Genomic DNA, 22,673 nt, shown 5'->3' with positions numbered 1-22,673 from the left:
CTACATTTACTACATACACATTTACTCAATTATCTTAAAGAATACTTTAAATGAAACACACACACATTGGCCACTTTGCCTATGCAGTGATCCTTCTATGCATATTGGGGTCAATTGGGGACAGTCACTACCTTTCACCAAAAACATACTAATCTGCACATTTAACTGTATGGACTGATAACCACCTGTAACGCTCGAGAGATACAATTATACTGCAGTGACACATACAAACTGCTGATTTAAAAGTCGATAACCGTCTAAATATGACGATATGTATTACAAATAACTCAAACAGACATTCGCAGTTTCACTTTCATTCCTCTTTCTTCATTTAAAGGTAAATAATCAGCTGACTGGTGGTGTCAGCTGGACACCGGACCGTTTCGTTTCACGCCGTTCGCTCGCTCATGTTTAGGTTTCGTTTTCCACTGTAAGTTTCATTTCCGAGTCCTTAAAGCTCGTCAGAGACAGCCGCTGTGTGACAACATGTTTGCATGGGGAGAGGACGGACACCGGGGCTTCCGGCTGCAAGACGGAGCTTACAGCGACGGCAGGCCGGCAGCGGACGCCGGGGTCGGTCGGTTAAACCTCGGGTATAACATCGCGGATCTGTCCGCGGGCCGCAGCGCGCTCGCATTCGTCAAAACAAACGGAAACGCGTTCGTCATTCGCACGAATGAGAGGGAAGATGGGACCAGAGTTAAAGGGAAACAGAGTGAGCATCATGATGTTTCTACCTGTATTTATTTATGTAAAAAAAAAAAAAATCAACCGTTTAGTCACAAATCACGTTTTGTTATTTTGCAGTGATGATGATGACATATATATATATATATTTAACACCTGCTGTGTTCTTTCAGAGTTCATAAAGTATAAAGAGAAGATTCTGGCTGTGGGTTGTGGTGATGATATGGTCATACTGCTGTCTGAGGGAGGGGAAGTTCTCTGTGTGGACACAGCTCAAACCTACAATCCAAAGTAAGGAGGAGCTGAGTTTACGATGTAAATCGGTGTCCTGATTATGTAAGAAAATGTGTAAAATAGGGAAAAGTTGTCCTGCAAAATCTCTGATTCACGCCTGTGTTTGAGCTCTGTTTTGATTCTGTCTCTTGTTTCGCAGGCCACTGAAAGCTTTGAGTAACATACAGGTGTCTCAGGTTGCTTGTGGGAGCCAGCACTCAGTGGCCCTCACCAAAGGTACAGTGACGTGTAGAGTACAGTAATATTTATGGTATGCAGACATGCAAGATAAGTCTTGTTTTATGTGACGTGAGTCTGAGCTTTCTGCCTCCACCCAAAAACAACTGGGATGGAAACAATTCTCTGTGTGAAGTTTTTCCAGAGTGAAATGAATATTGTTTTTGGAAAGAGATGCTCCTATTGATATGTTGTCTGTAATTCTCTTTTTCCAATTTAAAAGGAAACCTTTTAATGTTTAGAGGTGTTTTGTGTGTGTGCGATTTCGGTGGACGGACCCTTTAAGTTTTTAAAAATGAGTCAATTAGTACTCAGTTCCTCATTACTACTACAGGAGTAGCTCATTGGCTCTTCAGGGTTATAAGAAGAAGAAAAAAACAAGGTCATGGTGATTTCTCCACAGGTGGCCAGGTGTATACATGGGGCCAGGACTCCAGGGGCCAGCTGGGTCTGGGGAGGAGGAAACCCGGCGCCAACTCACCCCAACACCTCAGATCTCTGTCGGGGCTCCCCCTGGTCCAGGTGGCTGCAGGGGGAGAGCAGAGCTTCGCCCTCTCCGTCTCCGGAGGCGTGTCCGGGTGGGGCAGAAACGACCGCGGGCAGCTCGGGCTGGGAGACACAACAGGTACTGCAGCAACAAGTTAGATTTATATCTGCTTCACTTGAATTATTATTCACCTAGTCTCTTTATTACGTTCTTTAAAGATGCATTTTACAAACAATAACAATCTTGTCAGTACTAATTCCATGACATGCAAACTTGAATGTTAATTTCTCCCTTGTAGACAGACACACGCCAACTCCTGTTCATTGTCTGAACATGAAGACAACCATTCACATTTCCTGCGGAAAGGACCACACGGCCATTCTGACGAAGGTTAGATTTCTACTCTTTCCCACTAGCTCCTTAGTAACTTCTCACAATTTTGAATATCGTATAGTAAGATGTTGTATCCATAGACTGTTTGTAATAAGTTAACGTCGTCAGTTGACTGTTGATCATCGTAGTCTTCTTGGGGGTTTTTTCTGTCGCCATCTTGGCTTTTTTGCGACCAAAAGTGACACGAGAGGGTTGAGCTAAGTAAAACACAACGCTGAACAAAACATTTTAAGGCGACCAAAATGTTACATTTAACTTTAAAACACACTGTGAAAGGGTTAAAGTTCTAAACACAGACTACTCCCAAACCGGACATCCGAATGCTGTGTTAGCAACCTGTCAATCACAGCAAGCCCGCCCTAAAGCATACCTTGCTTAATGGTCTACTTTACTCTAAATGAACCATCATTTACTAAATGAACATTATGCTATATTGAAGAAGACTTGAAACTAGAGATTGAGATCATAAACTCATGTTTACAATGTTTACTGAGGGAATAAATCAAGTGGGAAGTAGAGTCATTCTCTCATAGACTTCTATACAATCAGACTTCTTTTTGCAAACAGAGGAGTTGCCCCATGATGGCCATTAGAAAGAATGCAAGTTTAAGTCACTTCTGCGCCTGGTTTAACCACTTACCTTACCATTTTATGCTGGAAAAAGGGCTGTTTCTTCCTTAACAACAGACATAAGTACAATAATCCTAATTCAACTCTCCAAATAACCCCCATATACAAAAGGAATGATGGAATAGGTTTTATATGGTTCTGTGAACCCAAGGATCCATTTTTTAAAAGGCCCCTTTGGTAAAAAATATTAGTGTTGAATTACATCAACTAACCGGCCAGCCTTGGCTGTTTTGTTGCTTTTGCCACTCTAACACAGCAGTAGATTGTTAAACCGTCCTTTCCCCCTCAATAGAGATATCTGATTAGAAGTTGTATTTTTATGTCACGAAGTCTTGACGTCAATTTAATATATACAATATTTACGGTACATTTACATGCAAACATTTTAACTTGATATGTCAAACCGCCCCCCCAAAAAAATTAGTCGGCATTAAAACGCTCCACAGAGCTTAGAGGAACAGCAGACATGTATGATAATGTATCCATGGTTAATACAAAAATAAGTATTCTTACATGTTAAAATTAGAATATTAATAATTTACAGAAGGTTTTACAGGAAAAAAAGACATTACATTTAGCAATGAATTGCTTTTTGTAAAGAAAATAAACCGTATACTGACTTAGATTTCGACTTGCATGTAAATAAGTAACAATAAACAATATATGGGAATTTAAACTATGGTTTTGTCTGGTTGCTTCCTCAGAATGGTGCAGTGTTCACATTCGGCTCCGGTCAATATGGACAGCTTGGGCACAACTCTTTCAGCGATGAACTAAGACCTCGGCTTGTTGCGGAGCTCTTGGGGGCAAAGGTCACCAAGATTGCATGTGGACGGTACAATAAATCACCATTTATAATGCAATTATTCTTAATCAAAGATTTCAAGAGCTGCTTCAAGCTGCTCCAGTGAAAACTATACTTAAAAATGTAGCCAGTCAAAGTGTATTCACATCTGTGGAGACGTTAAAATGTTGTTTGTAATATATAACACCTACTCAGACATCACACGTTAGTGTTGACGGACTCCAAGAAGGTCTACTCCTTCGGCTGTGGAGAGCAGGGGCAGCTGGGACATGGAGAGGAGAGTCATCCGTCTGTGCCGCTACCTGTTCAACTAACACAGGGTGACTACATTTCTAAAAAAACTGATTGAAATAATGTCAATGCAATGAATGGTGCCACGGAGGAGATTAAACTTTCATTCTGTTTTTATTCCAGACACGGATGATGCTCGAGTTAGAAACATCTTCGCAGGAGGAAACTGTTCGTTTGCAGCGTGTGCGTCCAATGAGGTACCAACACAAACCTACAATATGTACAACACAGGCCGTGATGGTCTGCGTCATAATTATTGTCAACATCAACTCAATCCTCCTTATGTCGCAGGACGTTCCTAAGCAGGCGAACGCTGACGGTGTCAACAACAAAACACAGCATCGTCTCGATGACATGATTGATAAATGGACCTCCAAATGCGATTCAAAGTCATGGAAAAAGATCAAACAGTAAGTAAATTGCATTGGCGATATATTTTCAATTTACAATTTTTTTATAAAAATGTATTTAACAACCTGATGTTTCATGACTTAAATCAATAATTTGGATCCAACGCTTTAACACAGTTTTCTCAGTGCAACAGACTGAAAATGTTAAATCTTCACAGGGAAATCCACAGGACGTTTTCTTCTGCATCCTGTGTGAATATAAGCTTCCTTGAGCAAAGGTAAACACAGCATCTCTGTGCATGAACATTTCTTTACACGTGATAAATGTCAATGACTTTGGTGACCACCTGATCTGTTGTTTGTGCCATCATCAGGTCAAAATTTGTCCAATGTTGGTTTATGATCAAACAAACGCCACTGTGCTTGAGTATCTGGTCCAAATGTGAGCTTAGTCTTTTTTTCTTTTTTGTTTTTAGCAAAGACAAACATTTCCAGACCTCCACAAAGTACCCGGGTTTGAACTTGTCACTCGCACGACTCGCTTTCGAGAAACTGGTGAAAAAGGACAATGTTTTCGCCGAGGTATGTAACTAAAATTTGTGTAATGTGCATGAAGGGTTTCGAAGTTTTACTATCCTGTATTTGTTTCTGACCAATTATACCTGATATTATTCCATTGATGTTCTTTCAAACCAACAGGTCGAGGCTGCTGTCCTGCTCTTGCTTCCTTCCCTTGATAAGAAGCCACTGGCAGTGGAGGGGTTAAGGATCTACCTGCTTCTCAATGAGCTCCTGCATGTGATCCAGAGACATGAACAGCGTCGAACGAGCACAGAGCTCGCTGAGGCGGTCGCTGCCGCCGTCCTAAACTTGTCTGCTGACAGTCTCCAGGTCATAGGTACTGTAGCCACCACACGTGTCACATCAGCAAAATATCGTTTTTGAAAATACAATATACATTTAAGTTATAATCTTTGAGATAAATAATCATTTATCAACCATTTTTGATTATTATTTAATTTATTGTCTGCATTTTTTTCTTCAATGGTCATTCAATCTATTAATGCTGCAATCCATCCGACTCTTAATTATCAACTTCTGACTTGCGGATTGCAGCCAAACATTCAGGAAAGACCTCTCTATTGAGCAGTTTTTATTGCTAGTGGCCGAGTCCGCCATTCCCGAGCTGGATTCAGACTGCCTGCCTTAGCATGAGGAAACAATGCATGCATGTAATCCTGCAATGATTTATCTTTGGACAACAGACTGACAATCTTCCCATTTGCCATCAGGGGGCAACTCCACATATAAACATGAGTCTATGGTCTCATTCGCTAGTTTCAAATCAGCATGAAGTTCATTCAGTAAATTATGGTCAAATAGACCATAAAGCAGAGTATGCTTATGGGTGTGGCTATCTAGTAATTGACAAGTCGCTACCACAAAGTGGTAGTTGATGTGGGAGTTGTCCATGTTTTTTCGCTTTGAACTTTAACCCAAACCCAGTGTGTTTTCAGTTCATGAAAGTTCATTTTACCATTTTTGGCTTCGAACTAACTGGTGGGTCGCAGGAGATTTAATTAGGGTCGCCAAATAAATTAGCAAATTTCTTCCACAGTCTTTTATTTAACATTTGTATCTGCAGTACACATTTGAACCACTTAATGGAGCCTGAATGTCCATATTGGTCTGTTAATTGTAGCCTACACAAATATTTGAATCTTGTAGTTTTACTGATCAGAAAAAAGAAAAATGGAATCCCGCCTAAATACATTTATTTTGTCTCATTTGTACAATATTTGACACATGCATAATCAAAGGCATTTATCAAACTTATATCTCTTTGAAATGACTGATTAACCTATTCAAGATAATATAAGCTGATGCAGAAATGGCAGAAAATGGTAAATGTTGCTTTAACACTGCTTTAAGATATATCCTCGCCCTCTGCTCGGCTGTTAAATGCTCCCTGACGCTCCCTTTTTCCATGTTGTCTCCCTCAGGGGACTGGTGGTCCTCACTGCCGTCCTCCACCATGGTTGAACATGTTAATGTGTGGAAACAGGCCCTCTCAGTGATCCTGTCCTTAAAGCCTGTTCCTCGCGACTCTGGAGTCAGAAACCTGCTGCTAGTCCTCCAGTATATGTACAATGTGAGTATCATTTATTGGATGTATTTTCTATGAACGTAACAGCATAAACCTATACAGTCTTACTACTGAATACAGCTTTTTAATTTGATGAACTTTTCACCTAATAAACACTTGTTTGAAAGGCCAACAGCAGGATCGCAGAACCCCAAAGAATGCCAGAAAGGGACTTCTGTTTGTTGATTGACAAAAACTTTCTCAATCAGGATCTGCAGCTTTGGCGTTTACGTTCTCAACACAAGGTAAAAAGAACACATGGTTAAATAGTTTGGGAATATCTTTACACACATTTGATGATCTCTGATCTTGTCTCTCCTCACCCCCTTTTTCAGTACATTCATTCTGAGCCGCTTATCCTGTGTAGCTTTCCAATTCTGATGGATCTGGAGTCAAAAAAGTATGTTTTTGACCTGAATGCTAACTGCACCAAGGTAATCAAGATCATGAAATATCTGGGCTTTTTTCAGTGGGTGTCATTGCAGTATAAAATAATACATGTTCTATGTGAAATTAAACACTGAAGTTAGCTTTTAGTCACACAGCATATAAATGGTAAAGTAAACTATGAGAAATTGTATTCCAGCTGGAAGCAATGTCTCGCATGTGGCAGGAAACATTTTGGGAATTTGGATGCGCTGGCCCTCAAGACATGTTCTATGAATTGGACGTGAGGCGAGCATCGGTTTTGGAAGACACCTTTGAACAACTGGCTTTTGCTGATCAGAGTTACTACAAGATTCCACTTGTGGTAAACATTTAGTTTTGATCTGATAGCCACAAGTCAGACTTCAAATCTTGCGTTACTGTTTATGTTCTCTTTTATAAGCTACTGCACCTTGTGCCATTTTGTCCTACAGGTTTATTTTGATGAAAACACTGCAATCGATATTCTCTACAAAAAAGACTTTTTTCACGAAGTGTTTCATGAGATGATGTCAGCTGAAACTGGGATGTTCATGTTCAACGACTCCAATACACTGGCATGGTTCCCCTCCAAAGTAACACTTTAAATCCTCATACAGGAAAACTTTTGTACAATAGACTCAAATATTTAATGAAGATATTGTTGCCCTCTTTTGTTTCTATTTTTCTGACATAAGTTGTGTCTTCAATCAACACCAGGCAACAGAGGAGGACCAGAGATACCTCCAGTTTGGGGTTCTGTGCGGATTGGCTCTGTACAACGAGTGCATCATACACTTACCCTTCCCGTTGGCTCTGTTCAAAAAGCTGCTCGGTGTTAAGCCTTCACTGGAGGACATGATCGACTTCAGTCCACGCGTTGGAGAGTAAGGGGAAATAAATGTTTATTTAAATCACTAATTTGGGGTTTTAGGTGCTGATTCTGGTCAAAATATACCGTAAACAGCCACTTTGATATTTAATGTATTATAACTTTTTATTTTGTTTCTAGGAGTCTGCTGAACATCCTGGAAGATTATGATGATGATGACATAAAAAACCTCTACATGGATTTTTTGGTATGTGTGATACAGATAGTCAATAACATATCTCATTCTTCCTATTTCTGAGATCTAATATCATTTCCCAAAGCAGTTACATCACTATCTTCTTCTTTCCTATAACTGATCAACAGATCAACTGGGATGGCACAGAGGTTGACCTTGACCCTAAAAATCCTGAAAAGCCACTGACGGGGGAAAACAAGTAAGGGCCATGCATTTTTGTTACGTTCTTGTGTGCTTTGTTATTTTTCAATTATTGAAGGAAAACACTTAATCAGCATTTATAAATGAGTACATATCAAAAATCAGTTTGTTACACAGAATCATTATTTGGAAAAGGACAGACACTTTCAAAAAAAAGTAGCAGGTGATCTAGTGAACCATCTGTATCCCTGTCTATCATTGGCCAACTTTCACCAATCAGCAGACTCTCAGTGGAACTTATTGGTAAAACAAACTCTTGCAGAAGCCACTTGGGAGAAAAGTAAAATCATCTTTTCCACCTAGAAAAGCCTTCAAAGTCGTTCGCTGCACTTCTTTTAATGAAAAAATACTTTCCAGTTCTGATATAACTGACGCTATTGAAGCATATATCCTCTTTAGGAGCGGCTATTGTTGTTAAGAGCGAACAGTCGTCTATTTGTGTTGTCTCACACACATAAACTACGCCCATACCTGAGTGTAGCTCCGCCCAAGCCGCTGATTGATCGTAATTACTGGTGGCTGGGGTTAGGGCAGTACTCAAAGCCTGACAAGATAGATTTTCATGTGATCCTGCAATTCTGACTTGATCTTGTGATAGGGCGAGAATCCACCTGCGGTGCAAGGTAACTTACTTCACCTGTTAAGAAATTTCACTGAAATCATCTTTCTTCTGCAGACCTGAAAAAAAATATTTATGCTTTAATTTCCTTTCATCTGTCTATATTTTTTTTAATTTATAATCAGCACTTGTTAAAAAATAAATTTAAACTCAGTCTTATTAAACTCAATAAAGTGAAGGGAGTAATGCAGCTTCTTATATCCTCACAGCAATTATTTAGGGCAACCAAACTGCTAGTATCAGTAGAGTTGACAAGAGGATATAACTGCATATCATCTGCATAGAATTAAAATATATAGTATATCTACTTATTATGTGAACAAGGGGAGGCATGTAAAAGAGAAAAGAAAGAGGCCCAGAACAAGCCTTGAGGTATACCAAAAGTAAGTTTTGTGGACGAGGAAATTAAGTTGCCATAGTTCCACAGAAAAATACCTAGATAGATAGGATTTCGATCACTCACTTGCTGTGCCGACCTGTTTGTTGACATGAAACTTTAATCTGCTGAACAGGAAGGAGTTTGTGAATGCCTACGTGAATCATGCCTTCAACACATCAGTGGAGGGTGTGTTTCAGGAGTTCAAGCGAGGCTTCTTCCAGGTGTGTGACCAGGATTTGGTGAAGCTGTTCCGACCAAAAGAGCTGCAGGAAGTGCTGGTGGGCAAAGACTTCCATGACTGGGCAAAGCTGAAACAGGTACAGTCTAAAACAAGAGCTTTTTGCAGAGTAGTTGTCTCTGCAACTGATTTATTGCATCACCACCCAAGCATTGTGCTTAATTTGAATACTAAAATAAAATCGGTAACAGAAGTAATTGTAACAAGTCAGTTTCACTGTCATTAGAACACAGGTTATGAGGGGGAGTACAATACCACACCACCACACCCCACCATACAGATGTTTTGGGAGGTTTTTGATGAACTAACTGAGGATCAGAAGAAAGCTTTTCTTTGTAAGTATTGGACCTATTTTTTTTACTTATTAAAACAAGTACATTGTTTTACATTTACACATTTACTGTTGTGTTTTTCTGTATGCATGTTACTTAGTTTAGAGACTTATTTTAAGCCCAACCATGTTGTTTTCCTAAACCTCATCTAAGTGGTTTTATTGCCTAAACCTAAATGTGGCTAGCAGGTAGTTTTGTTGCCTGATAACAACCGCATTACACAGTTAGAAAAGCCTAACAAGGGTAATAATGACGTGTAGATGTTGTGCTATTAATATATCTTCCCATGAGAAGGGTAGGTTATGTACACTTTGGTTGCCTTGAGTCAATAAAACAACTGTTGTAGTTAGCGTGAGCATCGATACCATTAAGTTTATCTCAACAGTCTGGTTCAGGGAAGGATCGTGCAAAGCTTAACACGTAGATATCATAAAAAATAAATGAAGAACTCACTGATTACCACTTTCTCTTCCACTAGGGTTTGTGACTGGCTTTGAAAGGGTGCCCATTCTTGGCATGGAAACGATGAAGATGACAGTCAGAGTTAAACAAGTCCAGGACCACTCTTATGACCAGTACTACCCTGAGACGCATACATGTTACTCAATCCTGGAGCTGCCCTTATACTCAACCAAGGAGATCATGCACACCAAGCTGACAGAGGCCCTGAGCAACAATAGAAGAATCTACAAGTGATGGAGGGACTGCACCGTGACTGTATCTGTACTCACCTTCTCATTCAACTACTTTGAATAATCTCATATATAAAACATATTCTGGTTTGTTGAGCATTTGTTTGTGTACCACATAATTCCATATGTGTTCCTTCATAGTTTGGATGTCTTCAATATTAATCTACAATGTAGAAAAAAAAAAACATTGAATGAGAAGGTGTGTCCAAACTTTTGACTGGTACTGTATAGATAGTGTATATGTATAAACTATATGTGTTGCAGGGGAATCTTGCGTCATTTTAAAAGTGTCACATCTCCTCAGGTAATGAAGAGTGTGATAGTGTGTTATTTTGGGGCCAAGTTGAACAAAAAATGTTTAAAACAAAATTAATGTGTACAGCAAAGCATAGGGAGGAAATGTTTGTTACATGTAAAGTTTTTCATGTTGGAGCAATAAAAAATGAAACTGGTTTAATTCAACTGCAGCACCTCTTGCATAAGTCCAGACACTAAAACTTTGAGCACAACAGTCCACTTATTGAGGGTGCATACATTTTCATGAACACACAGCAACTTGAAGAGCTGTCCTCATTCTTATAAGTGGAAGTGAAATAATGCAACTCATATATGAGATAAACATGTATGTTAGGATATATAAAATAAGAATTGCCTTCTATCTTTTATGGAGGGGCGTTAAAACACCACCTGCCTTTATACTGTTCAGTGGATTCTTAAGCTTGGATGTATAGCAGTATTAGATCATTTTTTGAGTATTATGTTATATGGAAAAAATAATAATGGATAGCATTCGTTAATGGACCCAACTAAATTGAATCGGTAAGACCCACTCTTCTTGAAGAGCATATTTTTTAATTACATTTTTCTTCCAGTTCACTTATTATTTTCAAAGATTAAACTGTATACTGTTATACTACTTCATTTTTATTTTCCTTTTTTTAATGTTGATATAAAAGTGTCATTTTCCAAAGCCAATGTTAATCTAAACTGAGGATTCTAAATCATTCTATTTATTTATTTATTTAACATTGGCCTTTGCAGACTTTAAACCACACATAAGAAATAGATCTAACACAACATAAATACTAAATATCAATATCAATGGGTTTTTTTGTCAGTATCTGACAAGCTTTGCAAAGATTGTTAGATGAACAGAAACCCCCTCTTCTTGGTATTTGAGTCTTTATTAATATTCACCCACAATTTTTAGCACTAAATGCCTTGTAGAAGAAGAGAATGGACCTAAAGGAGCTTCTTTCTAGGAGACAAGTTATTGGTGTAGCCTAAGTAATGTTGAGTATGTGAGCTGTTCATTAAAAAAAACCTGAGTCGAGTATCTCAGTAGTCCAGTATTCCTATTCACTTTATTTAATCATTAAACACAGTGTAAATACTGTTGCCGTCATGCATAAACAGCAGTTTTCAACTCCAGTTTCACTTTCGTTTTTCTTTTTTCCTCTCAAGTTAGACAGCTCCTCCTGCCTCTGACTCACTGGGAGTGTTATTTTCGTTTCATCATGGTTCTAAGTTTTGTTTTCCTTTGCTCACAGCAAAGAATGCACAATGAACCAATCTAGTTTCGATTCTGACTGACAGAGCTGAGTTATTAAAAGCAGCTGACGGTCCTCCAGAGACATTTTACAAAGATGTTTTCATGGGGAGAGAACTGCCAGCAGGGCTTTCGGTTGAAGGATGGCTCAAATATCTCAACAGGCGACGGAGTTCACCTTCTAAACTTCGGCTTTGACATCACAGATCTGTCAGCAGGTCACAGCGTTCTTGCCTTCATCAAAAACAACACACATGCTGCCATCATTCGCACAGAAGAGCGCAACGATGGGGAAAGAGTCAGAGGAAATCAGAGTGAGCATCAGTCTTATAACTTCCTTCTAAGCTCTTGCAAAATGTTTCCTTATTTGCATCACTTACAGTACACCTGCTGTGTTCTTTCAGAGTTCGTGACGTGTAAAGAGAAGATCCATGCCGTGGGTTGTGGTGATCATATGGTCACGCTGCTTTCTGAGGGAGGAAACGTTTTCTGTGTGGACACAACTCGCACTTACATTCCGAGGTAAGGAGAAACTAACCTCATGATGTCAATCTGTGTCCAGAATTTGCATCAAAATGTGTGTAATGATGCAAAATTTGTATTACAAAAATCCTCACTTGGGCTAATGCTAGTCGGCGAGTGTTTTGAGCTGTTTTATTTTTTCTGTCTCTTGTCCTCTCAGGCCCCTGGAAGCTTTGTGTAACATACCAGTATCTCAGGTTGCTTGTGGAAGCCAGCACACAGTGGCCCTCACCAAAGGTACAGTGAAGTCTACAGTGAACTGCTAACAATGTTAAGCAAAAAGCTATAGGCTCCTAGGATAGTTGTAGAAACTCTTCCTGGGGTATAACATAGTTATAGGCAATAAAATGAAATCAGTAACATACTACCAGTGCTGCTAAACACTGCTTTAAAGTTTGTATCCTACAGCTTCTTTTTGTAAACCCTTTATTGTGTTGTGATGGTAAAAGTGGACTCAAAGTCCAATAGTGACTGATATCAAGGCCAAGTAGAAGATAATAATTATAATAATATAACATCTGCTACATAGCACTTAAAAAATATATTGCAAAGTGATTTTGCAAAAGTCAAACATTCCAGGGCTTCATAAAAGTCATTTCTCCACAGATGGCCAGGTGTATACTTGGGGGCGGGACTCCAGGGGCCAGCTGGGCTTGGGGAGGATCGAGCCCAGAGGCGACTCACCCCAACACCTCCAGTGTCTGTCAGGGCTCCCCCTGGTCCAGGTGGCTGCAGGGGGAGAGCAGAGCTTCGCCCTCTCCATCTCTGGAGGCGTGTTCTGCTGGGGCAGAAACGACCGCGGGCAGCTCGGGCTGGGAGACACAACAGGTAAAAAAAAATAAAAAAAATCATATCTTATACTCATTCTGTTATTTGTGTATATGTAAAACTTAATGTTATTTTGTTTTCCAATAGACAGGACTACACCAACTCCTGTTTGTAACCTGAACACGAAGAAAACTATTTACATTTCCTGTGGAAAGGACCACACTGCCATTTTGACAAAGGTTAGACTAAAAAAAGCACTGTTTACAACACAAACACTCTTGTGTTGTAAACAGTTCTACAAATGACACTGAAATGATAGAACGTGTTTTGAATGATCTCTGGCAATTTTTTTTTACATGCCTCACCAACGCAGGCTTAATGTAGCACTACCTTCCTAGATCCAACAGATATGTAAATATGTAACAACAAAACATAGGTGGGACATTAAACTATGGTTTTGTCTGGTTGCTTCCTCAGAATGGTGCAGTGTTCACATTTGGATCTGGTCAATATGGACAGCTTGGGCACAACTCATTCAGCGATGAACTACGACCTCGGCTTGTTGCGGAGCTCTTGGGGGCAAAGGTCACCAAGATTGCATGTGGACGGTACAGTACAATTATAAACTCTTATGCAATTATTCTGAGGCAATTCAGTCTCATTACCAACGCACTTCCAGCTTGGTTTGAGTCATTTTTTTGTATCTTCCAGTTGTGACTGTTTTTGCTAAGAAATGCCAGAATCAAAGGCACTATGTGAAGCAATTTACATGTATTAATCGCTTTGCATTGCCAATGTGTGAACGCAATGTTATGTAACTTTAAAAGTTAGACCTTCACCAACTTTCTCGGTTTACTATAACAGCGTGTCAACCGATTTTCATGTAAAGGACTTGGAACGGGTTTGCCCTGAGAATCCACTGGATGTGACGTTCATGTGCAAAGAGTCATTTTCATCTCTTCAGCTCCCCTAAAGCGCAGACAGTGCGTAACTAACGTAGCAAAATACTGTCTTGAGTGGCTGTTCTTCCCAGTAAAATTAGTTTGCAAGCTAACCATAATAAGAAACCTACGCTAGATCCATGCAGCGTAGCTAAGTAACAGCTAGCCGGCCAAACCTAGCTTGCTGGCTTGCTAACGTTATTGCTAGCACGTGCACTAGCAGTTCACCTAATGGCAAATGGTGTCATTAATAACAAGGATTTTCTGAAGATTCCATGTAGTACCTTGCAACATATTTTAAAGTCTCTTTGCCAGAACTCTTAGGTTCATTTGAACACTTCAAAATGGCCCAGAGAGCGAGTAGAGAACAGAATTCAAATTTTCATATCTCGATGAGAACGTTGTAACACAAATTTAACATTTTGAAATACATTTTTTTTTTTATTATTTAATTTGACAACATCACAGGGAAGTTTCTAATGTCTGTTTCTAATTCAAAATTTGACTACAACTTTCAGCTACTAGCTCATATTCTCAGGGTGTTGCATTTATTTGAATTTCACATTTTTTTCTGTTGATCATGCCCCATTCCATCAACAATAGTGAGATTACTACCCTCGCTATAATGTTTTGTGAAATAGAGGCTGGGAGGCTGTAAAACTCCTGAAAAAGCATCTTTGTTGACATTTAAATACTGTTTTTGCGCTTTAACGTTATTTCAATTAGGGATCACACGTTAGTGTTGACGGACTCCAAGAAGGTCTACTCCTTCGGGTGTGGAGAGCAGGGGCAGCTGGGACATGGAGAGGAGAGTCATCCGTCCGTGCCGCTACCTGTTCAACTGCCACAAGGTGACTACATTTCCAAAGTAACTAAATTGATTGCGTTTTAATTTTCATACACAGAGATAACTTTTATTCTATTATCATTCCAGACACCACTAATGGTCCTATAATTGGAAACATCTACGCAGGAGGGAACTGTTCGTTTGCAACGTGCACGTCTGTTAAGGTACCAACACAAATACATACAGTACATATCATAATTGTGAGAGGTCTAATAATACCTTAACCCAATTAATTATACATATGAATACATTTTTCTACACCAAACAGACCAACTCTTTCCTGTTTCTTTCACAGGAAGCGCATGAGGAGTCAAACACTGCCAGTGTAAGCAATGTAACAGATGATGTGATTGACAGATGGGTCACTCCATGTAATTCAAAGTCTTGGAAAAAGACCAAACGGTAAGTTTAATGCAGTGGCAGTTATACCATATAACTGGATGGCCTGTTAAATCTTTTAATACTCTATTCTCATTATTATTGACTAACCACATGAAAACCTTGCAGGGAAATCCGCAGGACATTTTCCTCTGCATCCGGTATGAATCAAATCTTCCTTGACCAAAGGTAAACACCACCCGTGCATGATCTTCATGTCTTTGTATCTGTTGAATTACATCACAGTCACATTATGTTCTTGTCTCCACAGCAATGATAAACATTTCCAGACCTCGTCGAAGTACTCTGGCTTGAACTTGTCACTTGTGCGACATGCCTTCAAGAAACTGGCGAAGAAGGATCATGTTTTTGCCGAGGTATGTAACTGAGATGTGCTTTCACGTTTACTTTCAAAACCTCTCAGCAATAACCTACTCAGTTATTTTATGCTCTCAACAGGTCGAGGCTGCTGTCCTGCACGTGCCTCCCTCTCTTGGTGAGATGCCCGTGGGAGTTGAGGGGTTGAGGGTCTTCCTGATTCTCAATGAGCTCCTGCATGTGATCCAGAGAAACGACCTGCGACGAACAAGCACAAATCTCGCTGTGGCAATCGCCGCCGCCGTGCAAAGACTCTGTGCCGAAAGCCTCCAGGTCTTAGGTACTAGGAGAGATAGCTGTTTGAATGTTTGAGATGCTTCATTTAACATTAGTCATAGGATCATGTGATTGTGTGATCATAAAATTGTTTAGGTAAGTGTGCATCCAAAATGAATGCATCATTCATTTTAGAGCTCTTTCATTTTTTAGGTGGTACACTGCTGTGTATATGCAGTAAAGCAGTTATAAACAAGAGTTGTAAAGCAGGGCATGAGTTGTAGAACTAATGAGATAGGCAGACATATTAGTAAGTGGGATAACAAAAAGTTAAGTGAAAACCAAATTTTTAAAACCTGAAGTTCCTTAAGGCATCATTTAAAGTATTTTTATTCGATCAGTTATCATTTTTTTCATTTTATAAATGCATTGAATGATTATATTTTGAGACTAGTAGCGTCTAATAATTTTCATTAACTATTCTGGTGGCACACTCCAGACTCCAGTCAGATCTGTGCCGTCTGCTCAGTTGTTAAAGCTCACTGTCATTAATGTCTCCATGTTTTCTTCTTAAGGGGACTGGTGGTCCTCACTGCCGACCTCCACCATGGTTAAACATGTTAAAGTGTGGAAGCGGGCCCTCTCAGTGATCCTGTCCTCAGAGGCTGTTCCTCGTGACCCTGGACTCAGAAACCTGCTACTAGTCCTCCAGAACATGCACAACGTGAGTATCATTTATCTTTTTTTACGTGAATTTCAAACCACCACAGAAACCACAACCAACTTACTCAACTTTTCTACAAAAATCCTTCAAACTCTACCTGTTTTAAAGGCCAACGACAGGATCGCAGGACGTCGGAGAATCCCGGAACAAACTTTTTGTTTGGAAATTAGCGAAACGTTTCTTCAAAAAGATCTGCAGATTTGGCGTTCGATGTCATATAACAAGGTAAAAAACGATTAACAAAATGCTAGTTTCTCTCTCTCTCACGCTGTTTGTTGCTTTTCATATAGTACCCATTCAGGTGAAATAAAAGCAACATTTTGGGGGAAAAAATGTGGTCATCAAATTTACATTTCTGTATGTTAAATTACTCATATGCTCTCTTCAGGATATGGATGATAAGCCACCTGTCCTTTGTAACATCCCATTTGTGATGGATCTGAAATCGAAGAAAATGGCTTTTGACATCCATGCCACAAACACTATGGTAACTTGAGCCTTAACCTTTGCCTTATTTAACCAAACAACAATATTACAATGGCCGTCAGGAAATCTCAGATAAATCAACATTTGTTTTGCAATATTGATGTTTCGTTTATTTTAAAGTTAGCAAGTGGGTGTCCAATTAAGTTTTGCAAAGTGGCAAAATATTTAACCTGACAACCTGTTTCCGTTAGCAATCTCATTTTAAAGCTCCATGAGGGACCTTCACGTGCCACGTTTCATGCGCTCTCGATGTAGCAATGTAGACGTACTCTGGGCTACCAAGAGCTTTATGATCTCTCCCTCTTTCTTTGTTTTGACTTTGTTGAGTTTAGTCAGTGAGCCTTACTGTTAAATAAAAGAACAGTTCTTGATTGTCAGAGCAGGGCACAGGTCTTGCCTAGTAACAGCAGGTGTGACAGAAGTGTAACCACCCCCAGGACCTTGAGTTTAAAAGGATGAAAGCGGCACGTCTGGAATCCAATAATTGGTCTTTATGGTTTTATGGCCCATAGATTTACCAGTTTGGTTTGCTCGCCACCCTTATAAACCTCAACTCCAGCAAGTATTGTCCTCTAATATCAAGATTGATATGAATAATATTAATACCTCCCACATGATTTTTTGTTGAGACCAAAACAGAGCTAGAAGGAGAGTTTAGAAATGTATCTCTGTGTCTGCTGATGTGTAAATAGGACTGTGATAACACCTTCATTAGGTGATAATATGCCCTTGTTGTTTTCACAGCTAGTTGCAGCGCCCCCAAGTGGTCATAGAAAAATAGCATTAATAATAAAATGCATTATATTACATCACAGAAAAATGTAATTAAGATAAGAAAACTTTTTAAGAAAATATAATTTTGAATTGTATTATAGGGAGAACACCTGGCAAACAAGCTTTGGCCTTTCGGAATAGTTCCAGAGTCAGTTCGGTTTTTTGGACTGAAGCTGAAGCGAGTGTCACTTTTGGAAGACACCTTCCAACAACTGGCTGCTGCTCATCCCAAAGACTTCAAGAAGCCACTTATGGTAAATATTGGATACAATTTTGAACTGAGGGCTAAAGCATAGCCAAATCATTTTATACTTGTATGTTATGTCATTGAATCTTAAATAATTTTGTTAATCTCATCTAAACTGTTTCTAACAGGAAGGTTTATAACTTTTTTGTCTCTCAGGTCTATTTTGACGGGGACCCAAAGGTAACAGACGTCTACAAGAGAGACCTTTTTCACCACTTGTTCCATGAAATGGTGTCACCTCTATCTGGGATGTTCATGTTCAACGACTCGGAAACGCTGGCCTGGTTCCCCTCCACGGTAAGACTTTAAATCCATCAACCAACACCTCTGGATTCACTTCAACACTGGACCTATATGCAGTCAACAGACATTTTCATTGTTTCTGAATACAGACAACAGAGGAGGACAAGACAAACTTCTTCCTGTTTGGTGTTCTGTGTGGACTGGCCTTGTACAACAGCAGTATCATACACTTGCCCTTCCCACTGGCTCTGTTCAAGAAGCTGCTCGGTCTGGAGCTGACACTGGAGGATTTGTTTGAATTCAGCCCGACTGTTGGAAAGTCAGTTTTCATCTCAATTTAGGAATACAATTTTTTGGTTTTAAATTGATGCCTGAATATTGTTAATTTCATACACAATTCAGTATTTCTTTAGGTGTAACTATTTTTTTTTGTTTCACTTGTTTTTTGAAGGAGTCTGCAGTGCGTCTTGGACTATGAAGAGGATGACCTAGAACGCCTGGACGAGAACTTTTTGGTTGGTGTTTTACTCTCGCAGGGTTTCCAGTAAAGTGCCTCTTTTATCTTTCTTTTAGTACTCAAAACTGCAATCTGCAGGTCTTTTTGAAGTATTTGGAGTGATACAACTAACCTCCTTGTTCATAATTCATTTAACAGATAAACTGGGATGGGACAGAGGTTGACCTTGACCCCCAAAATCCTGGAAAGCCACTGACAGTTCTAAATAAGTAAGACTTTGAAAATGTTTAAATCTAAGTTGCATGTGTGGGACCTGCAACCTGATCATCTCCGTCTCAGAGAGAGGTTTGTTGAATTTAAACTTGAATCTGCTAAACAGGAAGGAGTTTGTGGATGCCTATGTGAATCAAGTCTTCAACGCGTCAGTAGAGGCTGTGTTTCAAGAATTCGAGCGCGGCTTCTTCCAGGTGTGTGACCGGAAACTGGTGACGCTGTTTCGGCCGGAGGAGCTGCAGGGAGTGCTGGTGGGCCAAGACGACTATGACTGGGTGAAACTGAAACAGGTACACGCACCGTCCCAGCCACAAGCTCAGCCGGTTTTCTCTGCAACTGCAACTGATTTACTAAATCTTCACAAGCTTGTTTAACCATGTAAAACATTGCATTTTTTGTTTTATTTTATTTGAATTAGAACACAATGTGGGAACCTGGCGTTGCCTCCCACACCCAGCAGATGTTTTGGGAGGTTTTTGATGAACTGACAGAAGAACAGAGGAAAGATTTCCTTTGTAAGTACTGTATCACATGTTAATGACTTTTCATTGTGGAACCCTTAAACCAAACATATAGCATGTGAGCTGTGGAATAAATATGTCCTTTTTTACAAACAACAGTATGGCTAATTGTGGTTGAGGGGAAGGCTAAAAGGAGTGTCAGAGGCAGTTGCCAACTTAACTTCCACACCCTTACTTCCCACACCACAAAAAATGCTTCCCACTTTTGCAAAGGTTTGAATCGTTGTTGTTCGCTTAAGAACTGTTGATTATGGCTGTGATTCTAAAGACGGAGATATACTTGCGTGTTAGCGTTCGCATGATCCTGTATCCTGTGTTCATTCAAGTGTTGGTTGTGCACGTCCTCAGAAATGAATGCTAAACTTTCACGATATGCTATAAGCACATAAAGGCAGGAACAGTGTTGGTGCAGTATGGTGATGTGCTTTATTTACACATCATCTACAATGGACCTCCGTTTGAAGCCTCAAGTTTGGCAATTTCACTGTGGCCATCTTGGTTTACAGCCGTCACCATGTTGTTGTTTTTCGAAGCCAATGAACAGAAGTCACCATATTTGGAATGTGGAGGAGTGACGTAGAGACGCCGTATAGGGCTCTGGTGGCGGCAGTGACCTGTCAATAACAGTAAGCCGACCCTAAAGCAAAATCTGCTTTATGGTGTATTTGACTTTAAATGGACCATAATTAACTAAATGAACATCATGCTGTATTAAAGAAAAGTTGAAACTATCGATTGCAATAATAAACTCCTGTTTATAATATTTACTGAGGTAATAAATCAAATGAGAGGTAGAGTCATTTTCTCATAGACTTGCTGCCTGATAGCTACCTACATAGGCAAGTATGTGAAGAATTATTTTCGTGACGCTGCCTGTTTTCTATGTGAACAGGTCGTTAAAAAGCAAGTATATCTCCGGCTTTGAGGAGAATGGACAGATGTAAATAATAATATGAATGATGGCTCTGTTCCCACTGTCCCAGTAAGCCAGCATTGACAGAAACTTGAGCATCTAAATGGAATGCAGCCAGCCATTATTAACATCATTAGATACCTGTGCTTGAACAGTTATTTTAAGAAATGAGTAAAGAGAGAAAATATAATCCTATTTAATATCATTATAATTAATTATTATCTATCCATTCAAATAAATCAATCAATAAATGGACTACTACAGCTTCAATAGCAGATTATGCTGATTCACAAAGATTGTAACAAAGAGTAACTATAGTTTCACTTCTTATCTTCCACGGGTGTTCTTCAGGGTTCCTGACTGGGTACAGGAGGGTTCCTGTTCTTGGCATGGACCAGGTCAAGATGAAGGTTTACGTGACACAAGTCCAGAGTGGTCACGAGTACGATCAACTTTTCCCCGAGTCTCTGACATGTCACTCCATTCTGTACCTGCCCTTGTACTCATCCAAGGAGATCATGCGAGACAGGCTGACGATGGCCCTGATGACAGAGAAAAAATTCTCGATGTCGGATCCACAGCTGCTGGACGAGGAGCATGTACTGTTTCTGTGATGGGTATGGGTGGGCTTGATTTATTACTTATGATCACTTTTCATGTGCTACCTCAGGATTAAAACGAACTTCACTGCACTGTATACACATGACTTGTATGAGTCTACTTTAAAAAGGGTGACTAAAGGGCAGCCATTCCTCCCTTGCAGCACTACGGTGTAGCAACAGAAGGCATTTTGAGTATAACATGCTATAATTCAACTGAGTTTTAGGCTGTTTATGTTTATATTATATGTTTTACATTTTTCAGGAACAGTCTTCATTTTTAAGTGATATTTTTTCGCAGACCAAGTTGAAATTAATGAAATAGTGTTTTGCCACCTTACTTAATCTAATGCATTCCAATACAACACTTAAATAAATCTTGTTCTGGCTGATTATGTGTTATTAGTAGTATGTAGTTAAACTGTATGGTCATTTCCGTTTCTAGTTTGTGGTTCTGTTTTATTGCATTATATAATAACAGGAGTAAATGGGGTTGGGGAAATATTGTTATAACAGAGGGATAAGCCAGTAGCTATGTGTAAAATAGGGGACCTTTTAGAGAATGTTTTTGTTTTGTTTTGTGATTACTTATTTAATATATTATATTTTGGCCAATAAGAAAAACACTCGAAAACATGTATTCATTTGTCTCTGTAAAAAAAACAATAAAACATATATATTCCTCTTTTTGTAATTTGTGGAAAAACTTTAGTTGCTTTTTCCTTGAGGTGCACTGAACTTTCCTTATATGCGGATTTGACACTTAATGCTAGTTGAATAACCTATTATTTGGTATTAACAGTTCTTATGGGTGAGTGCGAGAGAGTGAGACAAACCCCTCACCCTAGAAAAGTACCACTAGATGGCCCTATTATTCTGCAGGCTGACTGGATAGAGGAAACAAAGAGCAGCCGGGATGAGATCATCCAGCAGACTCCGGCCCAATAGTGCAGACGCTTAAAACCTCTAAAACCTACAGATAACAACAAAATATTAAATGCAGTCAGTTCAAGAATGTAATTTCCAGTGGTCAGTGTGACATCAGATACAATAGATGGACATGGAAACAGGATAATACACACAACAAAACATGTAACATTAAATCTACATGATGAGGTCAGTAGTAAACCTATTTAAAAGAGTACATTTGACACACTGTAGCTCCCTATAGAGATATCAAAAGAATGCTATGTGAATTTTCCTCATGACTCTCCCAATATCTAAGGACAAATAGGGGTATAAATGGAAACAACTTTTTAGTTGAGGTCCTCATTTCTATCGTGGCCTTCTGAGTCCTCTGTGTGAACTCAAGCCATCCGAATAAAGTCCTTATTATAGAAGCATTTCAGGAATGCACGTTATCATGTATGTTATAGCATAGCTCATTGTGCCTCCCTGCTATTTTGAGGAAAAAAAACACTCATTAGACAGTTACATAATTTCTTGGACTTCCTGAGCATTCATTCAGTCATTTTGCTCTCTCCACTGCGCACGAGCACGAGAAGCTTGCGGCCGATCTTCTTCTGCTGCTGCTGCTGCTGCGCCGCGGGAGCGAGTCGGAATGTATTGACGTCAGAAGGAAAGCTGGACACACGCGCGTATCTG

General features: G+C 39.5%; 2 protein-coding genes across 6 annotated transcripts; both read left to right on the top strand.

Annotated features, from left to right (window-relative positions):
* Nucleotides 1-467: 467 nt before the first annotated feature.
* Nucleotides 468-10,694, top strand: LOC129108213 (probable E3 ubiquitin-protein ligase HERC4). 5 transcript variants are annotated; one of them, XR_008531918.1, is made up of 23 exons: nucleotides 468-715; nucleotides 861-978; nucleotides 1,121-1,197; nucleotides 1,601-1,822; nucleotides 1,983-2,074; nucleotides 3,412-3,542; nucleotides 3,708-3,832; nucleotides 3,927-4,000; nucleotides 4,095-4,213; nucleotides 4,372-4,431; nucleotides 4,630-4,735; nucleotides 4,853-5,051; nucleotides 6,157-6,305; nucleotides 6,428-6,544; nucleotides 6,635-6,733; nucleotides 6,886-7,050; nucleotides 7,160-7,300; nucleotides 7,425-7,591; nucleotides 7,717-7,783; nucleotides 7,900-7,970; nucleotides 8,356-8,383; nucleotides 8,540-8,595; nucleotides 9,104-9,126. XR_008531918.1 is itself a non-coding variant. In XM_054619920.1 (23 exons), the coding sequence occupies exons 1-23, from the start codon at nucleotides 487-489 to the stop codon at nucleotides 10,234-10,236; spliced, it is 3,039 nt and encodes a 1,012-aa protein (XP_054475895.1). In that variant the 5' UTR covers nucleotides 468-486; the 3' UTR covers nucleotides 10,237-10,694. The 5 variants fall into 5 exon arrangements, 4 of the variants coding, with proteins under 4 accessions (XP_054475895.1, XP_054475896.1, XP_054475897.1 ...); XM_054619920.1 differs by lacking the exons at nucleotides 8,356-8,383; nucleotides 8,540-8,595 and adding exons at nucleotides 9,435-9,543; nucleotides 10,019-10,694 and having other exon boundaries at nucleotides 9,104-9,287; XM_054619921.1 differs by lacking the exons at nucleotides 6,886-7,050; nucleotides 8,356-8,383; nucleotides 8,540-8,595 and adding exons at nucleotides 9,435-9,543; nucleotides 10,019-10,694 and having other exon boundaries at nucleotides 9,104-9,287.
* A 1,136-nt stretch (nucleotides 10,695-11,830) lies between these two features.
* Nucleotides 11,831-21,762, top strand: LOC129108624 (probable E3 ubiquitin-protein ligase HERC3). Its single transcript, XM_054620496.1, has 23 exons — nucleotides 11,831-12,095; nucleotides 12,186-12,303; nucleotides 12,464-12,540; nucleotides 12,910-13,131; nucleotides 13,219-13,310; nucleotides 13,549-13,679; nucleotides 14,739-14,863; nucleotides 14,947-15,023; nucleotides 15,155-15,261; nucleotides 15,367-15,426; nucleotides 15,509-15,614; nucleotides 15,697-15,895; nucleotides 16,407-16,555; nucleotides 16,664-16,780; nucleotides 16,944-17,042; nucleotides 17,917-18,069; nucleotides 18,219-18,359; nucleotides 18,455-18,624; nucleotides 18,757-18,820; nucleotides 18,961-19,031; nucleotides 19,142-19,325; nucleotides 19,454-19,550; nucleotides 20,821-21,762. The coding sequence occupies exons 1-23, from the start codon at nucleotides 11,879-11,881 to the stop codon at nucleotides 21,081-21,083; spliced, it is 3,039 nt and encodes a 1,012-aa protein (XP_054476471.1). The 5' UTR covers nucleotides 11,831-11,878; the 3' UTR covers nucleotides 21,084-21,762.
* Nucleotides 21,763-22,673: the final 911 nt, after the last annotated feature.

Source organism: Anoplopoma fimbria, chromosome 19 (assembly GCF_027596085.1).
Source record: "Anoplopoma fimbria isolate UVic2021 breed Golden Eagle Sablefish chromosome 19, Afim_UVic_2022, whole genome shotgun sequence".
Taxonomy (NCBI): Eukaryota; Metazoa; Chordata; class Actinopteri; order Perciformes; family Anoplopomatidae; genus Anoplopoma; species Anoplopoma fimbria.
This window is presented reverse-complemented; position numbering and strand designations above follow the sequence as displayed.